Source organism: Lithobates pipiens, unplaced genomic scaffold (genome assembly GCF_037356315.1).
Source record: "Lithobates pipiens isolate NorthernLeopardFrog02 unplaced genomic scaffold, aLitPip1_a1.2 Scaffold_8, whole genome shotgun sequence".
NCBI classification, from domain to species: Eukaryota; Metazoa; Chordata; class Amphibia; order Anura; family Ranidae; genus Lithobates; species Lithobates pipiens.
Genome location: NW_027507903.1, coordinates 636,326,562 through 636,343,726, shown reverse-complemented (window position 1 = coordinate 636,343,726; position 17,165 = coordinate 636,326,562). Strand labels below are relative to the sequence as shown.

Sequence of the window (17,165 nt, the reverse complement as noted above, 5' to 3'; positions counted from 1 at the left end):
CAGCTCGTTGGCAAGCGTACCTCAAAGACCCACACCAAAGAACAAAGCGGACCTCTCCTTGCTCCTCATCAGCTGGCATCTCCAACCCCACTAGACCTTCAGTCCTCTCTGAAACCTGCTCTGAGAGGAATGAAGGTGTAGAATTAGGTGTGTTACAGCCAAGTGCATCCGGGAACTCTGCTAGCGGTACACCCACGTCCGATTATAGCAGGCAAATGTCCCTGCCCCAGCTGCTGGACCGGCGAAAGAAGTTCACTCCCAGCCATCCACATGCCCAGCGGTTGAATGCTAGCTGGCTAAATTGCTAGCACGTCAACTGCTGCCTTTTCCGTTGGTAGACTCGGCCCCCTTCCGTGAGTTTGTACAATGTGCGGTTCCTCAGTGGCAGGTCCCCAAACGCCACTTTTTCTCACGGAAGGCGATTTCGGCTCTCTACCGGCATGTGGAAGGCAATGTCCTTGCCTCGCTGGACAGAGCGGTCAGTGGTAAGGTGCATATTACCGCTGACTCATGGTCCAGCAGGCATGGACAGGGACGTTACCTATCTTTCACGGCCCATTGGGTCACTCTTCTGGCAGCTGGGAAGGATGCAGGACAAGGTGCAGTAGTGTTGGAGGTTGTTCCGCCACCACGCCTCCAAAATGCTACTATTGGTTGTGACACACCTCTCTCCTCCACCCCCTCCTCTTCTTCTTCCTCCATGGCCTCTTCCAGTGCTCTGTCCTCAGAACCAGCGGTGCTCCGTAGGCATTCCAGGGGCTACACAAGTACGCAGGCAAAACGATGCCATGCCGTGCTTGCGCTGGTTTGTTTGGGGGACAGGAGCCACACTGGGGCGGATGTTTTGTCAGCTCTGCAGGGGCAGGCCGAGAGGTGGTTGACGCCATGCCAGCTTAAGCCAGGAATGGTGGTTTGTGACAATGGCACCAACCTCCTCTCCGCCCTCCGACAGGGACAACTGACCCATGTGCCCTGTGTAGCTCACGTCCTTAACCTGGTGGTGCAGCGGTTCTTGGGCAGGTACCCCGGCTTACAGGATGTCCTGAAGCAGGCCAGGAAAGTCTGTGTGCATTTCCGCCGATCATTTAATGCCTGTGCTCGGCTGGCTGAGCTCCAAAAGGAGTTGAACCTGCCCAAGAACCGCCTTATATGTGACATGCCCACCAGATGGAACTCAACATTGGCCATGCTGCAGCGGCTGCACACGCAGCAGAGGGCCATCAATGAGTACCTGTGTGACTATGGCACCAGGACAGGGTCAGGGGAGCTTGGTTTTTTCTCACCACGCCAGTGGGGCATGATCAGGGATGCATGCACTGTCCTGTCACCGTTTGAGGAGGCCACAAGGATGGTGAGCAGTGACAGTGCATGCATCAGTGACACTGTACCTCTTGTCCACCTCTTGGAGCATACGCTGCGTGGAATAATGGACAGGGCACTTGAGGCAGAACAGAGGCAGGAAGAGGAGGACTTCCTTGCCTCTCAAGGCCCCCTTTATCCAGACAGTGTTCCTGCTGTGCCACCCATCACACAGGAAGAGGATGAGGAGGAGGAAGAGGAGGAGGAGGATGATTGTGTCAGCATGGAGGTGGAGGCTGGCACTCAGCATCAGCATCAGCAGCAGCAGCAGCAGTCTTGTAGGGATGATTTATAGTCCCAAGAAACACGTGGACTTGAACGTGGCTGGGAGGAGGTAGCTGCGGATCATGTTGTCCTTAGTGACCCAGAGGACTCCGGACCGAATGCCTCAGCTAACCTACGCTGCATGGCCTCCCTGATCCTGCAAAGCCTGCGGAAGGATCCTTGTATTCTTCGGATCAAGGAGAGGGACCATTACTGGCTGGCCACTCTCCTTGATCCACGGTACAAGGGTAAGGTTGCCGACCTTATCTTGCCATCGCAGAGGGAGCAGAGGATGAGACATCTCCGGGAGGCCTTGCAGAAAGGTCTGTGCAACGCGTTCCCAGAGACTGGGAGGTTACAAACTCCTGGTCCTGGACAACGTGTTGCTGAGGCATCGTTCAGAAGGATCGGTGGAGAAGGTGGCCGTCTGACTGATGCTTTCAGACAATTTTTTAGTCCGCAGCCCCAAGGTATGATCGGTTCCAGCACCCATCGCCAGCGTCTGATTTACATGGTGCAGGAATACCTAGGGGCAAGGTCAGACTTGGACACCTTTCCCACCGAAAATCCTCTGGCTTACTGGGTCTTGAGAATGGATCACTGGCCAGAGCTTGCACAGTATGCAATTGAGCTACTGGCCTGTCCTGCATCCAGCGTTCTTTCGGAACGCACCTTCAGTGCTGCTGGTGGCTTTTTTACCGATCACAGGGTGCGCCTGTCCACCGAATCAGTTGATCGACTGACCTTCATCAAGATGAATCAGTCTTGGATCACCCACAGCTACCAAGCACCTGAAGCTGATGTAACAGAATAATTTTTTTTGAAATATCACATCCCTTCAAGACTGCCTATGCTGATGCTGAGTGACTGTCCTGTTATGTTGATTGTCTATCCTCATCCTCCTCCGCTGATATGTTGGAAGAACATTTCTGGTTCTGGTTGATGCCATCAGCCCAATTTTTCTGCCCTTGTTTAACAGGGGCGTTTAAGTACAATTTTTGATGCAATTCTTTGCAGCAGGGCTAATTCCTGCAATCAAACAAGAGTATATGGGAGAGGTTGCAGTGTGGTGGCACCAGCACCAGTGCCTAAGGCCCAATTTTTCTGCCCCTGTTTAACAGGGGCGTTTAATTACAATTTTTGATGCAATGCTTTGTAGCAGGGCTAATTCCTGCAATAAAACTAGAGTATATGGCAGAGGTTGCAGTGTGGTGGCACCAGCACCAGTGCCTAAGGCCCAATTTTTCTGCCCCTGTTTAACAGGGGCGTTTAAGTACAATTTTTGATGCAATGCTTTGCAGCAGGGCTAATTCCTGCAATAAAACTAGAGTATATGGGAGAGGTTGCAGTGTGGTGGCACCAGCAGCAGTGCCTAAGGCCCAATTTTTCTGCCCCTGTTTAACAGGGACATGTAATTACAATTCTTGATAAAATATTTCACAGGAGGGCCCCTTCCTGTGCCCACCCAGAGTAACGGTGAGGACTTATAGTGTTGTGGCACCAGCACCACAACCACCAAAGGTCAATTTTTCTACCACTGTTCAACAATGGCATGTAATTACAATTCTTGATATAATCGTTCACAGCAGGGCGCTCCAGCGCCTACCAAGAGTCACTTTGAGGGCTTACAATGTTGTGGCAAAACCAACACCTTGTTCCGCCATTTCTGCAGAGCATATAGGGCAGGCCCCTACTTTCAAACATCCAATTTACAAACATCTCCTACTTGCAAACGGAAGGAGACAACAGCAAGTGAGATGAAAAAAGATGGACGACAAAACAAATTATACAGGGGTGATAACCCTTCCCTATGTTTTCCAAAAAGCTTAAAAATAGTTTTTTTGACTGGAGCTACACTTTAAAAATGTACCAGTTGAAAATTACAAACAGATTCAACTTAACACAACAAACCTATACAGTCCCTGTCTTGTTTGCACCGCCTGTATACTGCTGTTCTGAGTATATAGGGCCTGGGGGCCACACGCATTTCCTTTTTTAATATGGGTACGGGGTTCCCCTTAATATGCGTACAAGACCTAAAGGGGCTGGTAATGGGCAGGGAGGGCTACCCATGCCATTTTTCTCAATGATTTTCAACCATATTGCAGGAACCAGATATAACATTAAAACCGCAAGCAGTTTTAAATGACGTTATTTCCGTTTAATGTCATTTTGTGCAGGGACTGTTCTAAACACGGGAAACACGTGGCACTTCACAGGCATACTACAGACACCCCCCAGGCACCATATTTAAAGGAATATTTCACTTTTTTTTTCACTTTAATCGTCATTAAAATCAGTGCTCCCGCCAAAACGGCCATTTTAAAAAACATTTTAGGCATTGACCCGTGTCCCCTGGGGCAGGAGCCAGGTCCCCAAACCCTTTTTAGGACAGTATCTTGCATATTAGCCATTAAAATTAGCACTTTTCATTTCGAACGTTCGAGTCCCATAGACTTCAATGGGGTTCTAAAGTTCGTTCGAATTTGGGGTCCGTTCGAAAGTTCTGGTGCGAACCGAACCAGGGGGTGTTCGGCTCATCCATAATGTAGAGCCACATTTCTTTTATTTTTCATCTACCACAGTCATTGCAGAAAACCACTGGGGATATCACATATTTTATAGCAGAATTATGGCCTCCGAAAAATGTATGTTGCAGGACTCAAATATATCTCTTATGCCACGTACACACAATCGTAATTCTCATCGGAAAAGCCTTGGATGATTTTTCAGACGGAATTCCGCTCAAGCTTGTGTTGCCTATGCACGGTCACACCAAATTCTGAACCGTCAAGAACCGTCAAGAACGAGATGACGTACAACACGTACGAAGAGCCGTGAAAATTAAGTTCAATGCTTCCGAGCATGCGTCGAATTGTTTCCGAGCACGTGTTGGAATTTTGTGCGCCGGAAATTGCCACAGACGATCGGAATTTCCGAAAGAAACTTTTTCCGTCGGAAAAATTGAGAACCTGCATTTTCCGACCAAAAGATCACACCGTTCTTTTGCTGGCAGAATTTCCAATCGTGTGTACGCAGCATTAGTCCTCTTGCAAAGTGAAACAAATAAGTGTTGTTTTTGTCAGTTTTGTCAGTTAAGTCCACCTAATGCAGCTTCCTGTGATAAGGTGGCAATGAGTAGGATTGCATTTAGGCTGTGCCTGCTTACACTACAATGGGGTAAGAAGATGTTAAGGGGGGGCATGGCTATAAGATTTATCACTAATAATTCACAAATCATTAGACTTGTCAGTTATCACACCTTGTCTTGCCCACTGCTTTCCATATTGGGAACACTGCCTCTGTTTGTGAAGTTCTCACACTGTGAGCTGCAGTGCCTTAAAGGGGGAACGCATGAGACAAAAATGAAGGAGGACTTTGGTTAGTCACGGAAGGTAAGGTTTTTTTTATTTTATTTATTTTTTACTTGATGAGGCGTGTGTATTATGTAGTAATTGAATATGGTACTTGTTTAGGGCTCACAAACAATGGTGTATTGGGGCATATATGTAAAATATGGCCATATTTCAGCACTGGGGATCCACAGGTGTTGAATACTGCCGCCAGTAAAAATGAATTACAGCAGCAGTCTCCAAAATTGCGGCCTGGGGGGTGACATCAAAAATCAGGTATAATTCCTGTTATTGACACCAACGATGGGGCACAATTCCTTCCATTGATACCAACAATGAGCCACTATTCTGCCCCATACACACAGTCGGAAATTCAGATGGAAAAAGTCAGATCGGATTATGTTGAAAATCCGATCGTGCGTGTGCTCTATCTGACCTTTTCTGTCGGAATTTCGGACTGAAAAAGTTTGAGAGCTGGATCAAAAATTTTTGGACAACAAAATCCGATCTGACTTTTTCCAATCGTGTATAGAGAATTCCGACGCACAAAGTGCCACGCATGCTCAGAAAAAATTTGGAGACAAAAGCTATTGGCTACTGGCCTCTACGTAGTCCCATTGTACGTTTTGTTTGTCACCTCGTTCCAAACGATCTGATTTCCTGACACGTTTGTGCGGCCGTGTGCATGCAAGACTAGTTGCGGCAAAATCCGTTGGAAAAAATCTGATGGATTTTGTGGTCGGAATGTCCGACCATGTGTATGGGGCATTCCTCCCAATGACACCAACGATAAGGCAGATTTCTTTCCATTGACACCAATCATGTGGCACTATTCCCCCAACAATGGGGCACTATTCCTTCCAATGACACCAACGATGGGTCACTACTCCTCCCACTGACACCAAAGATGGTGTATTGTTTACTCCCACTGGACACCAGGACATTTTCTACTCCCACTGGCCATAGTCTGGCTTCCCAAAAGTCTGAAGGACAGTAAACTTGCTCTTTTTTTTCCTTTTTCAAGAATTTTATTAGAATTTTTTTTCAAAGTTTACAAGTTTACAACAGATAATGCCACGCTGGCAAGTATTTCAAAATGCTCAGTTATATACAGTTAGGAGAACAAAAAACTTATGGCAAGTAATCAACAATCACAGTCAAACAAAATCTCCTGCGCTCAACAGTAGCTCGATGGCAATGGAAGAAGCCTGGAATTCCTATGGCTCCCAGTACATGCACAGACCATGCTGCCCTCCAAGGGTCAGGGGATACCCAACAGGAACACTGCGCATTACCCAAGTGATATTTATTAAAATCAAAAGGAAGCAAACATACTCACAAACGAGAGGATAGTAAAAGCATATCAGAGTCCCTGAAGCTCTGAGGAAGAGGGGATCTCCCCTTGAAACGCATCAGCCACCTGGAAGGTCCTCCAGCGTGTCGGACACAGTCCCGGTGACCCGGTTGTTTTTTGTTCATTATGGACTCTGATGTGCTTTTACTATCCAATTGTTTGTGAGTATGTTCCCTTCCTTTTGATTTTAATAACTATTACTTGGGTAATGCGCAAGGTTGGTGCACCCTCTCTTCATCCTTTTAAAGTATTCAACAATATCAGGATAATTGAGTATTGCCATTAGGGATGAGCCGAACACCCCCCGGTTCGGTTCGCACCAGAACTTGCGAACGACCCCCGCGTTCGGTACGAACGTTAGAACCCCATTGAAGTCTATGGGACTCGAACGTTCGAATTGGAAAGTGCTAATTTTAACGGCTAATATGCAAGATAGTGTCCTAAAAAGGGTTTGGCGACCTGCCTCCTGCCTCAGGGGACATGGGTCACTGCAAAAAAAAGTTTTAAAAACTACCGTTTTGGCGGGAGCACTGATTTTAATGACGATTAAAGTGAAAAAAAAAAGTGAAATATTCCTTTAAATATGGTGCCTGCGGGGTGTCTGTAGTATGCCTGTGAAGTGCCACGTGTTTCCCGTGTTTAGAACAGTCCCTGCACAAAATGACATTAAACGGAAATAACACCATTTAAAACTGCTTGCGGTTTTAATATTATATCTGGTTCCTGCAATATGGTTGAAAATCATTGAGAAACATGGCATGGGTAGCCCTCCCTGCCCATTACCAGCCTATTTGGGTCTTGTACGCATATTAAGGGGAACCCCGTACCCATATTAAAAAAAGGAAATGCGTGTGGCCCCCAGGCCCTATATACTCAGAACAGCAGTATACAGGCGGTGCAAACAAGACAGGGACTGTGTAGGTTTGTTGTGTTAAGTTGAATCTGTTTGTCATTTTCAACCGGTACATTTTTAAAGTGTAGCTCCAGTCAAAAAAACTATCTTTAAGCTTTTTGGAAAACATAGGGAAGGGTTATCACCCCTGTATAATTTGTTTTGTCGTCCATCTTTTTTCATCTCACTTGCTGCTGTCTCCTTGCGTTTGCAAGTAGGAGATGTTTGTAAGTTGGATGTTTGAAAGTAGGGGCCTGCCCTATATTATAGCGGTATGTACTGGGTACAGAGCACGCAGACAGCACGCACTATCTCCTAACACTACTGACTGCAAGCTCTATTATTAACCACTTGTTAGCCCAATGTTTGCATAAAGTGAAAGATGAAGTTATGCTGAGTAAATAGATATCAAACATGTCACTCTTCAAAATTGCACATGCCTGTGGAATGGCGCCAAACATCGCTACTTAAAAAATCCCCATAGGCGACGCTTTAAATATTTTTTTACTGGTTACATGTTTTGAGTTGCAGAGGAGGTCTAGGACTAGAATTATTGCTCTCGCTCTAACATTCTCGGCGATACCTCACATGTGTGGCACATGCGAGCACATGGGGACATGGGCGCTTTAATTTTTATTTTATTTTTTTATTGTTCATTTTACTTTATTTATTTTAGTTTGACATTTTTTTTCCCAAAAATATATTTTTGATCACTTTTATTCCTATTACAAGAAATGTAAACATCCCTTGTAATAGGAATATGGGGTGACAGGTCCTCTTTACAGTGAAATCTGGGGGGTCAATATGACCCCACATCTCACCTCTAGGCTGGGAAGCCTGAAATAAAAAATAAAAAAAAGATTCTGGCTTTGATCGTACTGGCGAGTTGGTAGAAGCACCGGAGGGCGGTGAGGGGTGGGGGGCGTCTATGGCTGGGTATTTCAGGGTATCACCGAGTATGGCTGGGTATCTCTGAGTATGGCTGGGTATGGCAATTTATGGCAGGGTATTACAGAGTATTGGCGGGGTATTGGCGGGGTACTACAGAGTAATAGCAGGGTACTGCAGAGTATTGGGGGTACTGCAGAGTAATGGCGGGTACTGCAGAGTATTGGGGGGTACTGCAGAGTAATGGGGGTTACTGCAGAGTAATGGGGGGTACTGCAGAGTAATGGCAGGGTACTGCACTGCAGAGTAATGGCGGGGTACTGCACTGCAGAGTAATGGCGGGGTACTGCAGAGTAATGGCGGGGTACTGCAGAGTAATGGCGGGGTACTGCAGAGTAATGGCAGGGTACTGCAGAGTATGCACTGGTATTGCAGAGTATTGGCAGGGAATTGAGGGGTTAAATTCGGTGAGCAGCGATGTGGGCACTGCAGATGCAGCCCACATCGCTGCTGACACCGATCTCTTTCCCCTCCGCTGTACCGATCGGTACAGAAAGGGGAGGGAGGAACAGGCGTCATAACATGACGCCGGTTTGTTTCCAAGTGATCACTCCGTCATTTGACGGAGCAATCACGTGGTAAACGGCCGCTATGAGCGGCCGTTTACCATGATGCGCCAGGTCCTATGGACCCGGCAGTCACGGATGCTCTCGAGTGCGCACACCTCGGGGCACGCGAGAGCAGAATTCTGTGAGGCCGTTAATTAACGGCCTCTCTGAGTTAAACAACCGCCCTGAAGCCGTTAATCGGCAATGGGCAGTTGTTAAGTGGTTAAAGCTAGATCACTAGCTATATAGGTGAGGTGAATATAGTGGTGTATACTGCAGTCAGGGCACAGACAACAACCACTACACAGCAGCAAGATAGGAAATCAGCCAAAAACGATTGGTGTGTACTGTGTTGAAGGTACACAGAACACCCACTGCTTCAGATGCAAAGTAACACACTACAGGAGGCCGCCTTAAAGGCGGCCTTATATAGTGTGGGGCGTGCACTACACAGCCTGAGCTATGATTGGCCACAGGCAGGATGCCTGTGGCCAATCATGGCTCTCCTCGCTGCCGGCGCTGCGATTGGCCAAGCATGCGGGGTCACAGTGTATGCTTGGCCAATCATCGGGCAGCAATGCACTGCGCCAAAGCAGTGCATTGTGGTCCGCGCGCGCGTCACTCGAATTTTGACGCGAACGGCCAAAACGTTCGGAATTCGCCGAACGCACGAACAGCCAATGTTCGAGTCGAACGTACGTTCGACTCGAACACGAAGCTCATCCCTAATTGCCATATCCAAAAATGAACAGCTGATCAAACATATATAGACGTCATGTTACATCTATCTTGTGCAATTGATGTTAAATTTGTATTTCCATAACTGAGCTTGGAATTGGATGTTAACTGAGCTCAAGGTAATCTCGTTATTCTAAAGAGATGTCATAGAGTGTCTCCTTATGGGTCGGGGGAGGGGGAAAGTATGGGGGGAGGCTTGGTTGTGAAGTACATATGTGCTGGGGTTGCAAACAAAAAAAATGGAATGGCAGAGCCCCTGGAAATATTCTGTCTGCATCCCCCCTCTTTCCTTCTCCCCCCACCCTCTCCTTTATCCCCCTTCATTTACCCCACCTCCTTCCCTCTCTCTCTCCCCTTCCCTTCTTCCCTCTCCATCCCTCCCCTCTCCCTTTATCTCTCCCCCCCACCCTCTCCCTTCCTCTTTCTCCCCTCCCCTCTCCCTTCTTTTTTTCTCCCCCTCCCCTCTCCCTTCCCCTCTCCCTTCCTCTTCCCCCCCCCACCCTCTCCCTTCCTCTCTCTCTCCCCACCCTCTCCCCTCTTTCTCCATCTCCCCCAATCTCCATTATCTTGTCTCCCTTTTACTTCCCACCCTCATGCTTTGTCTCTCTCTCACCCTCTCTTCTTCCCCTCTTTCTTCCTCCCTCTCCCTATCCAATCCTCTTTCTTATCTCTCTGCTTTACTCCCTACTTCTCCCCTCTCCCCCTTCCCCCCTGTTTTAAGGCAATTGCCATGTTTTTAACAACATATGTTCAATAACATTTTCATAATTTTGTAACATCTGCAGTCAGAAATTTATATTAAATCCCAACATTCTCCTGTAATTCACAGTTAAAACATGAATATGCTTTATTTGAGCTTTCTTCCAGACTTAGCGATCACTTTACGTAGTCTTGCCCAAAATAGCTGCTGTCCATTCTCGTGATCTGGCCAGTCCAGATAGGTCTTCTTATTCAAAAGCTTAGTCAATCTATGGTAATACAGCAGCTCTTCTCTGGAGATCTTATCAAGGAATATCAGTATCAGAGATTCCTTACTCTCTGTTAGTAGCTTGTACGTTGCCATCTTCATTTCCAGGGAACACCAATTACTCTGCAAGTAATTATGGGTAATGATACAGACCGTCCATCTGCTACTATAAATACTGTCCATAATGTTCTCCACAATGTCTCTGCCTACCTCAAAATCCCTGTTATGGATACACACTTTGAAGAATGGAGGACCCTTCTGCTCCAGGTTGGGAAGAAGTTGCTCTGTGACCCAAAGCTCATCATTTGTGTTGTAAGACACAAAAACATCATATTCGTACTTGTCTTTGTGCTGGAGCCTGTGGTTTAGCCAGCATTTAACAATGTAGACTATGTATAGAATCCACCACTGGATACTTTCATGAAAAAGAGATAAGCACATAAACAGCAGTGTGCACAAAAAACTCAGTACAAACAAAATAAAATCCAAATCACTCCGACAAGTACTGTTTAGGAAAAATATAAAATTCATGCTGACGTCCTTGATGATACATTTTTGATTGTAAAAGCCAATGGCGGACACACGTGTGTTAGATTCCAGCCATGAGAGAAATCCATAGAACTTACAACTACAGGGAAAAGTTGTCTGCAAAAAATAAATGTACTTCAAGTTGGGCATTGACTCAAATACGATGGACTCCATCTCTTGCATGTTCTGATTTTCAATGATGAGAAATTCCAGATCCCGTAAATCGCTAAAAACATCCTTGGAATCCAAATGATCTATTCCGGCATTATTTAAATGTAAAACTTTGAGATGTGATAATCTTTGAAAGATTTTATTGACGTGTATCTGATTATATTTAATGATGCTATTAATATTGTGCAAATAAAGGAACTTTAATGATGATATGTCTTTCAAGGAGTTGATAATAATATTGCTATTAGAAAGATCCTGTGGCTGTGCAGAGTAATATAGTTTTTCAAGTTTTGTAAAACTGGCAAATGGGCTCCACTGTGCATCCAGATTTGTAAAATCTAAGGTGTTTTCCAAATGTAATTCTTTAACTTCAGCGAATAAAGCACAGCTGAGGGCTACGGCGGGTGAATCTATTTGTAAGCTCTCAAGAAAAGGAAATTCATCTAAAACGTTACTTGCCAGGAATAAAATATTGCTCTTTAGTGAGATATTTCTTAAGGACCTTCGTATATTATCCCACCAATACAAATCAACATTAAAATCAAAGGTTACCTTTATATCTTCAAGAAAGAGATATCTAAATGCGCGATTATGAAATGTATTTACCACATTTTCATATAAATTTAAATGTCTTACCATAAACAAATTGGAAAATGTGAATTCACCAATTCTGAATAGGTTGTTATGTTGAAGATTCAAAAGCTGTAATTGATGCAAACCATCAAAGGCAAAGTCATCGATGTGATTAATTTTGTTGCTCTCCAGGGATAAGCTTTTAAGTTCTTTTAAGCATGCAAACTGCCCCTTCTGTAGCCTAAGTAAATAATTAAAAGATGCATTTAGGTAAACTAGCTTCAACATCGGCACAGATTCGTTGTTGCACAACTTTAAGCTTTCCAGGTTATTATTTGATAAATCCAGTTCCAATAAATCATCAAATTTTTGCATTTTTGTTACCCCAAACTTACCCAAGTAATTACCCGATAAATTTAACTTCTTTATGTTTTTACAGGAGCCCCCAGAAGTTTTAATTTTATGTACGTAAGAAAACATGTGAAGAAGTTCCTCTGTTTTAAAATAAGTACTAGCACAGATTGGAAATATATGAATTGCAGCTTTTTGTAATGAAATTGTTTTGATTGTCTTAATACCTGATTTATAGAGTTCTTCAATATCAGTGCCAGATCTGTCAGCAGTAAAACGCTCCAGATGTGGAAAGTTGCAGAGAGACTTAGTTTCAATGATGGTTAATGAATTGGCGCTCAGGTCAAGGTGGCTGATGTTGAAATCTACAAACTGCCCATAACTTGTAGGATTTTGTGAAGTAAGACAATCAGCTGCTCTAAGTTTACGAATCTCATTGCCAAGTATAGAAAGTTTTTTAAGGTTTTTGAATATTCCTAGTGATGCTGTTACTTCAGATAGATAACTGATGTTGTTATTTTCCAATATAAGATTATCCAAGAGATGTAGATGGTTGAATATGGAAATGTTGAATGCTGATAACTGTATAAAAGATATTTTCAGTTCTTGCAGTGAATTCAATCCAAAAAAAGTATCCTTATGAAATGTAATTTTATTAGACACAGATGCTGCCCTGATCCAAAGAGTGGTTAGTTGAGGAAGACCACTGAAGGTACCAGGTTCGATGTCAACATCCCTTGTTTCTATGTAGAGAGCATTCAGTCGTGTGAATCGAGAGAAGACTCCAGTTTCCACTGTCACACCACGATAGTTGGTTAGACAAAGCCAATCTGTTTCCATTGGGGCGTCTTTCAGCGCCAAGTGAAGGTTTTTCACTTGGTCACAATGGACGGCAATGGAAAAATTTAATTCCTTAAATCCCTCACATATGTCAAACTTCAAATCCATGAACTGTGCATAATAATTCTTTTCCAGAACCTGACAGTTCTGTCTTAGGAGAGATTGACAAAAAGAACAAAAAAAAATCAAGCAAAGAAGCTGTGAGAAAACCGAGCTGTAGATATTCATGATGTCTTTTTGCGGTTGGTATGTAGAACCAACTGTGAAAATTACCGTATATACTCGAGTATAGGCCGACCCGAATATAAGCCGAGGCCCCCAATTTACCCCCAAAAAACTGGAAAACTTATTGACTCGTGTATAAGTCGAGGGTGAGACATGGCTGTCCATCCCTGTGTGTCCGTCCATCCCTGTGTGTGTGTCCGTCCATCCCTGTGTGTGTGTCCGTCCATCCATCCCTGTGTGTGTGTCCATCCATCCATCCATCCATCCATCCCTGTGTGTCCGTCCATCCATCCCTGTGTGTGTATCCATCCATCCCTGTGTGTGTGTGTGTGTGTGTGTGTGTGTGTGTGTGTATTCATCCATCCATCCATCCCTGTGTGTGTGTGTGTGTGTGTGTGTATCCATCCACCCATCCATCCATCCCTGTGTGTGTGTGTGTGTGTGTGTGTGTGTGTGTGTGTGTGTGTGTGTGTATGTGTGTGTGTCCGTGCAGCCTTGTGTGTGTGTCCAGCCTACCTGTGTCCCAAGCCTCCGTCCCGAGCCGCCGTCGTCCCGAGCCTCCTCTGTCCCGTGCCTCCTCTGTCCCGTGCCTTCCGGTGTCCCGTGCCTCCTCTGTCCCGTGCCTCCTCCGTCCCGTGTCGTGCCGATGGATCGCCGCTCTTCTCGGCGGCCATTCTACGATTCAAAAGCTGCGCCTCCGTCCTCCGCCTGTGATAGGCGGAACACTCAATTTCCCAGCAGCCTGTGTTCCGCCTATCACGGACATCCTCTCATACTCGTCCGTAGTATGAGAATGAACGGATGTCCGTGATAGGCGGAACACTGACTGCTGGGAAATTCAGTGTTCCGCCTATCACAGGCGGAGGCGGAGAAGGAGGCGCGGCTTTTGAATTTTAATGTCCGCCGTCTGTCTGCTCGATACGCTGATCGAGCAGTCAGACAGCGGTGACTCGAGTATAAGCCGAGGGGGCACTTTCAGCCTCAAAAAAGAGGCTGAAAATCTCGGCTTATACTCGAGTATATACGGTAGCTGAAACTTGACTAGTGTTCAAGGTATTTATCTGATCATACTTCCCTTTCCTAATTATGCAAGATAACCAAAGCAAAACAGGGAATACACCCACAATATCTTCAAAGGAAGATTCAAGTCTCACTTTACCAATAACTGTATGTAGTAGAAACCTATACTATTTAAATGTCATTTGTATACTGTCAGAAGCGTGTATTTATCAGGGGGATTATACTGTCAAGAACTAATCAATAAAGGCTTGTCAAATGTAATACCATTTTAACACCCAGAAATGGGTAACTAGTCTAATTTATACAAGGGACGCTGCATTAGAGAAGTTAGGGGAGCATCTTAAAACTGGGGAAACAGTATTAGGATGTCATAAAGGTAGCAGAATGTGTAAAGAAGCCTTGGAACTATAGTGCAGTGATTGCTGTAGATTTGTATGTCTACATAGATCATCCTTTCTCATTTTTTGCAACACAGAAACACCCTTAAAATAACTTTCCAGGCTCAAGGAACTTCTGATAAAAATGACTATATCTACAACTCATGATACATTAGTGTGTTGGTCAGCGGGAGGAATGCTCCCTACAGTTTTGGCCATTGGGAAGAATTATCCCCTTACAGATAGCTAAAAAGATAAATGGTGTTGTAGGAACTTTTCTGAGGGGCATAAATTGCTCATTGCTCAAGGAACCCCAAGCAACCTTTGGAGGAAACCTAAGGTTCCATGGAACCTTGCCATAGATTGTATCACTCTTACCAAAGCGGAAACATCCCTGATCTAATTGACCAATTGTTTTTTGCAGTCATCAGTTTAGTCTTTTTCTCTGCTTCCTGATTATAAAATTGGTGATCTTTATAGTTTTATGACTTCTCTGTCCCTATGGTCTCCCAAGATCTACCATACAGCTGTTAAAGATAATTCTTCACTATGCAGGTGGTTTCTTTCTTTCTGATTCTTTCTTTCTTTCTCTCTCTCTCTTTCTTCATCTCTCTCTTTCTTCCTCTCTCTCTCTCTTTCTTTCTCTCTCTCTCTCTCTCTTTCTTTCTTCCTCTCTCTCTCTCTCTCTCTCTTTCTTTCTTCCTCTCTCGCTCTTTCTTTCTCCCTCTCTCTCTCCCCCTCTCTCTCTCCCCCTCTCTCTCTCTCTCTCTTTCTTTCTTTCTCTCTCTCTCTCTCTCTCTCTCTCTTCCTCTCTCTTTCTTCCTCTCTCTTACTTTCTTCCCCTTTCTCTCTCTTTCTCTCTCTCTCTCTTCCTCTCTCTCTTCCTCTCTCTCTCTCTCTCTTCCCCTCTCTTTCTTTCTTCCTCTCTCTTTCTTTCTTCCTCTCTCTCTCTCTCTCTCTCTCTCTCTCTCTCTCTCTCTTTCTTACTCTCTCTCTTTCTTCTTCTCTCACTTTCTTTCTTTCTCTCTTTCCTTCTTTTTCTCTCTCTTTCTTTCTCCCCCCTCTCTCTCTTTCTTCCTCTCTCTTTCTTCCTCTCTCTCTCTTTCTTTCTCTCTCTTTCTTTCTTTCTTTCTTCCCCTCTCTCTCTCTCTTTCTTCCCCTCTCTCTTTCTTTCTTCCTCTCTCTCGCTCTTTCTTTCTTCCTATCTCTCTTTCTTTCCCCCCCCTTCTCTCTCTTTCTTCCTCTCTCTCTCTCTCTCTCTCTCTCTCTCTCTTTCTTCCTCTCTCTTTCTTTCTTTCTTTCTTTCTTTCTTTCTTTCTTTCTTTCTTTCTTTCTTCTTCTCTCTCTCTTCCTCTGTCTCTCTCTCTCTCTCTTTCTTCCTCTCTGTCTTTTCTCTCTCTCTCTCTATCTCTTCCTCTCTCTTTCTTCCTCTCTCTCTTTCTTTCTTCCTCTCTCTCTCTCTTCCTCTCTCTCTCTTCCTCTCTCTTTCTTCCTCTCTCTCTTTCTTTCTTCCTCTCTCTTTCTTCCTCTCTCTCTCTTTCTTCCTCTCTCTCTTTCTTTCTTCCTCTCTCTCTTTCTTCCTCTCTCTCTCTTTCTTTTGTCCTCTCTCTCTCTCTCTCTCTCTCTCTCTCTTTATCTCTCTCTTTCTTCCTCCCTCTCTCTCTTTCTTTCCTTCTCTCTCTCGTTCTTTCTTCCTCTCCCTCTCTTTCTTTCTTCCTCTCTCTCTCTTTATTTCTTTCTTACTCTCTCTCTTTCTTTCTTTCTTACTCTCTCTCTATCTCGCTTCCTCTCTCTCTCTTCTTCTCTCTCTCTTCCTCTCTCTCTCTCTTCCTCTCTCTTTCTCTTCCTCTCTCTCTCTCTTCCTCTCTATTTCTTCCTCTCTCTCTCTTTCTTTCTCTCTCTCTTCCTTTCTTCCTCTCTCTCTTTCTTCCTCTCTCTCTCTCTTTCTTTCTTCCTCTCTCTCTTTCTTTCTTCCTCTCTTCCTCCCTATCTCTCTTCCTCCCTCTCTCTCTCCCTCTCTCTCTCTCTCTTCCTCTCTCTTTCTTTCTTCTTCTCTCTCTTTCTTCCTCTCTCGCTCTTTCTTCCTCTCTCTCTCTTTCTTCCTCTCTCTCTTTCTTCCTCTCGCTCTCTCTCTCTTTCCTCCTTCCCCTCTCTCTCTTCCCCTCTCTCTCTCTCTTCCCCTCTCTCTCTCTCTTCCTCTCTCTCTTTCTTTCTTCCTCTCTCTCTTTCTTTCTTCCTCTCTCTCGTTCTTTCTTCCTCTCTCCCTCTCTTTCTTTCTTCCTCTCTCCCTCTCTTTCTTTCTTCCTTTCTCTCTCTCTTTCTTTCTTCCTCTCTCTCGTTCTTTCTTCCTCTCCCTCTCTTTCTTTCTTCCTCTCTCTTTCTTTCTTCCTCTCTCTTTCTTTCTATCTCTCTCTCTTTCTTTTATCGTTTCATGAAAAGCTTTACAACACAAGCATTTATTTGGTTATCTCTTTCTTTCTCTTTCTTTCATTATTTATTTATCTCTCTTTCTCTTTTTTATACTTTTTTTTTTAAAACTCACATTGTCTTTGACTAATGTTTTTTTTTTTCTTTATAGGTCATATCTCAATACATTGTTGTATGTAAATCTTTACAGCACAAGCAGACAAAATAAAGTATCTCTTTTAAATACATTT

At 44.6% G+C, this 17,165-nt stretch overlaps 2 protein-coding genes across 2 annotated transcripts in view; one reads left to right on the top strand and one right to left on the bottom strand.

Moving 5' to 3' along the window:
* LOC143961567 (toll-like receptor 13) overlaps positions 1 to 17,165 on the top strand; it is a 152,466-nt gene that overhangs the window by 122,733 nt on the left and 12,568 nt on the right. The window lies entirely within an intron of this gene.
* LOC143961566 (uncharacterized) lies at positions 10,192 to 13,005 on the bottom strand. The gene has a single exon (XM_077470874.1). It carries the CDS (start codon positions 12,992 to 12,994, stop codon positions 10,304 to 10,306), a length of 2,691 nt encoding a protein of 896 aa, XP_077327000.1. The 5' UTR covers positions 12,995 to 13,005; the 3' UTR covers positions 10,192 to 10,303.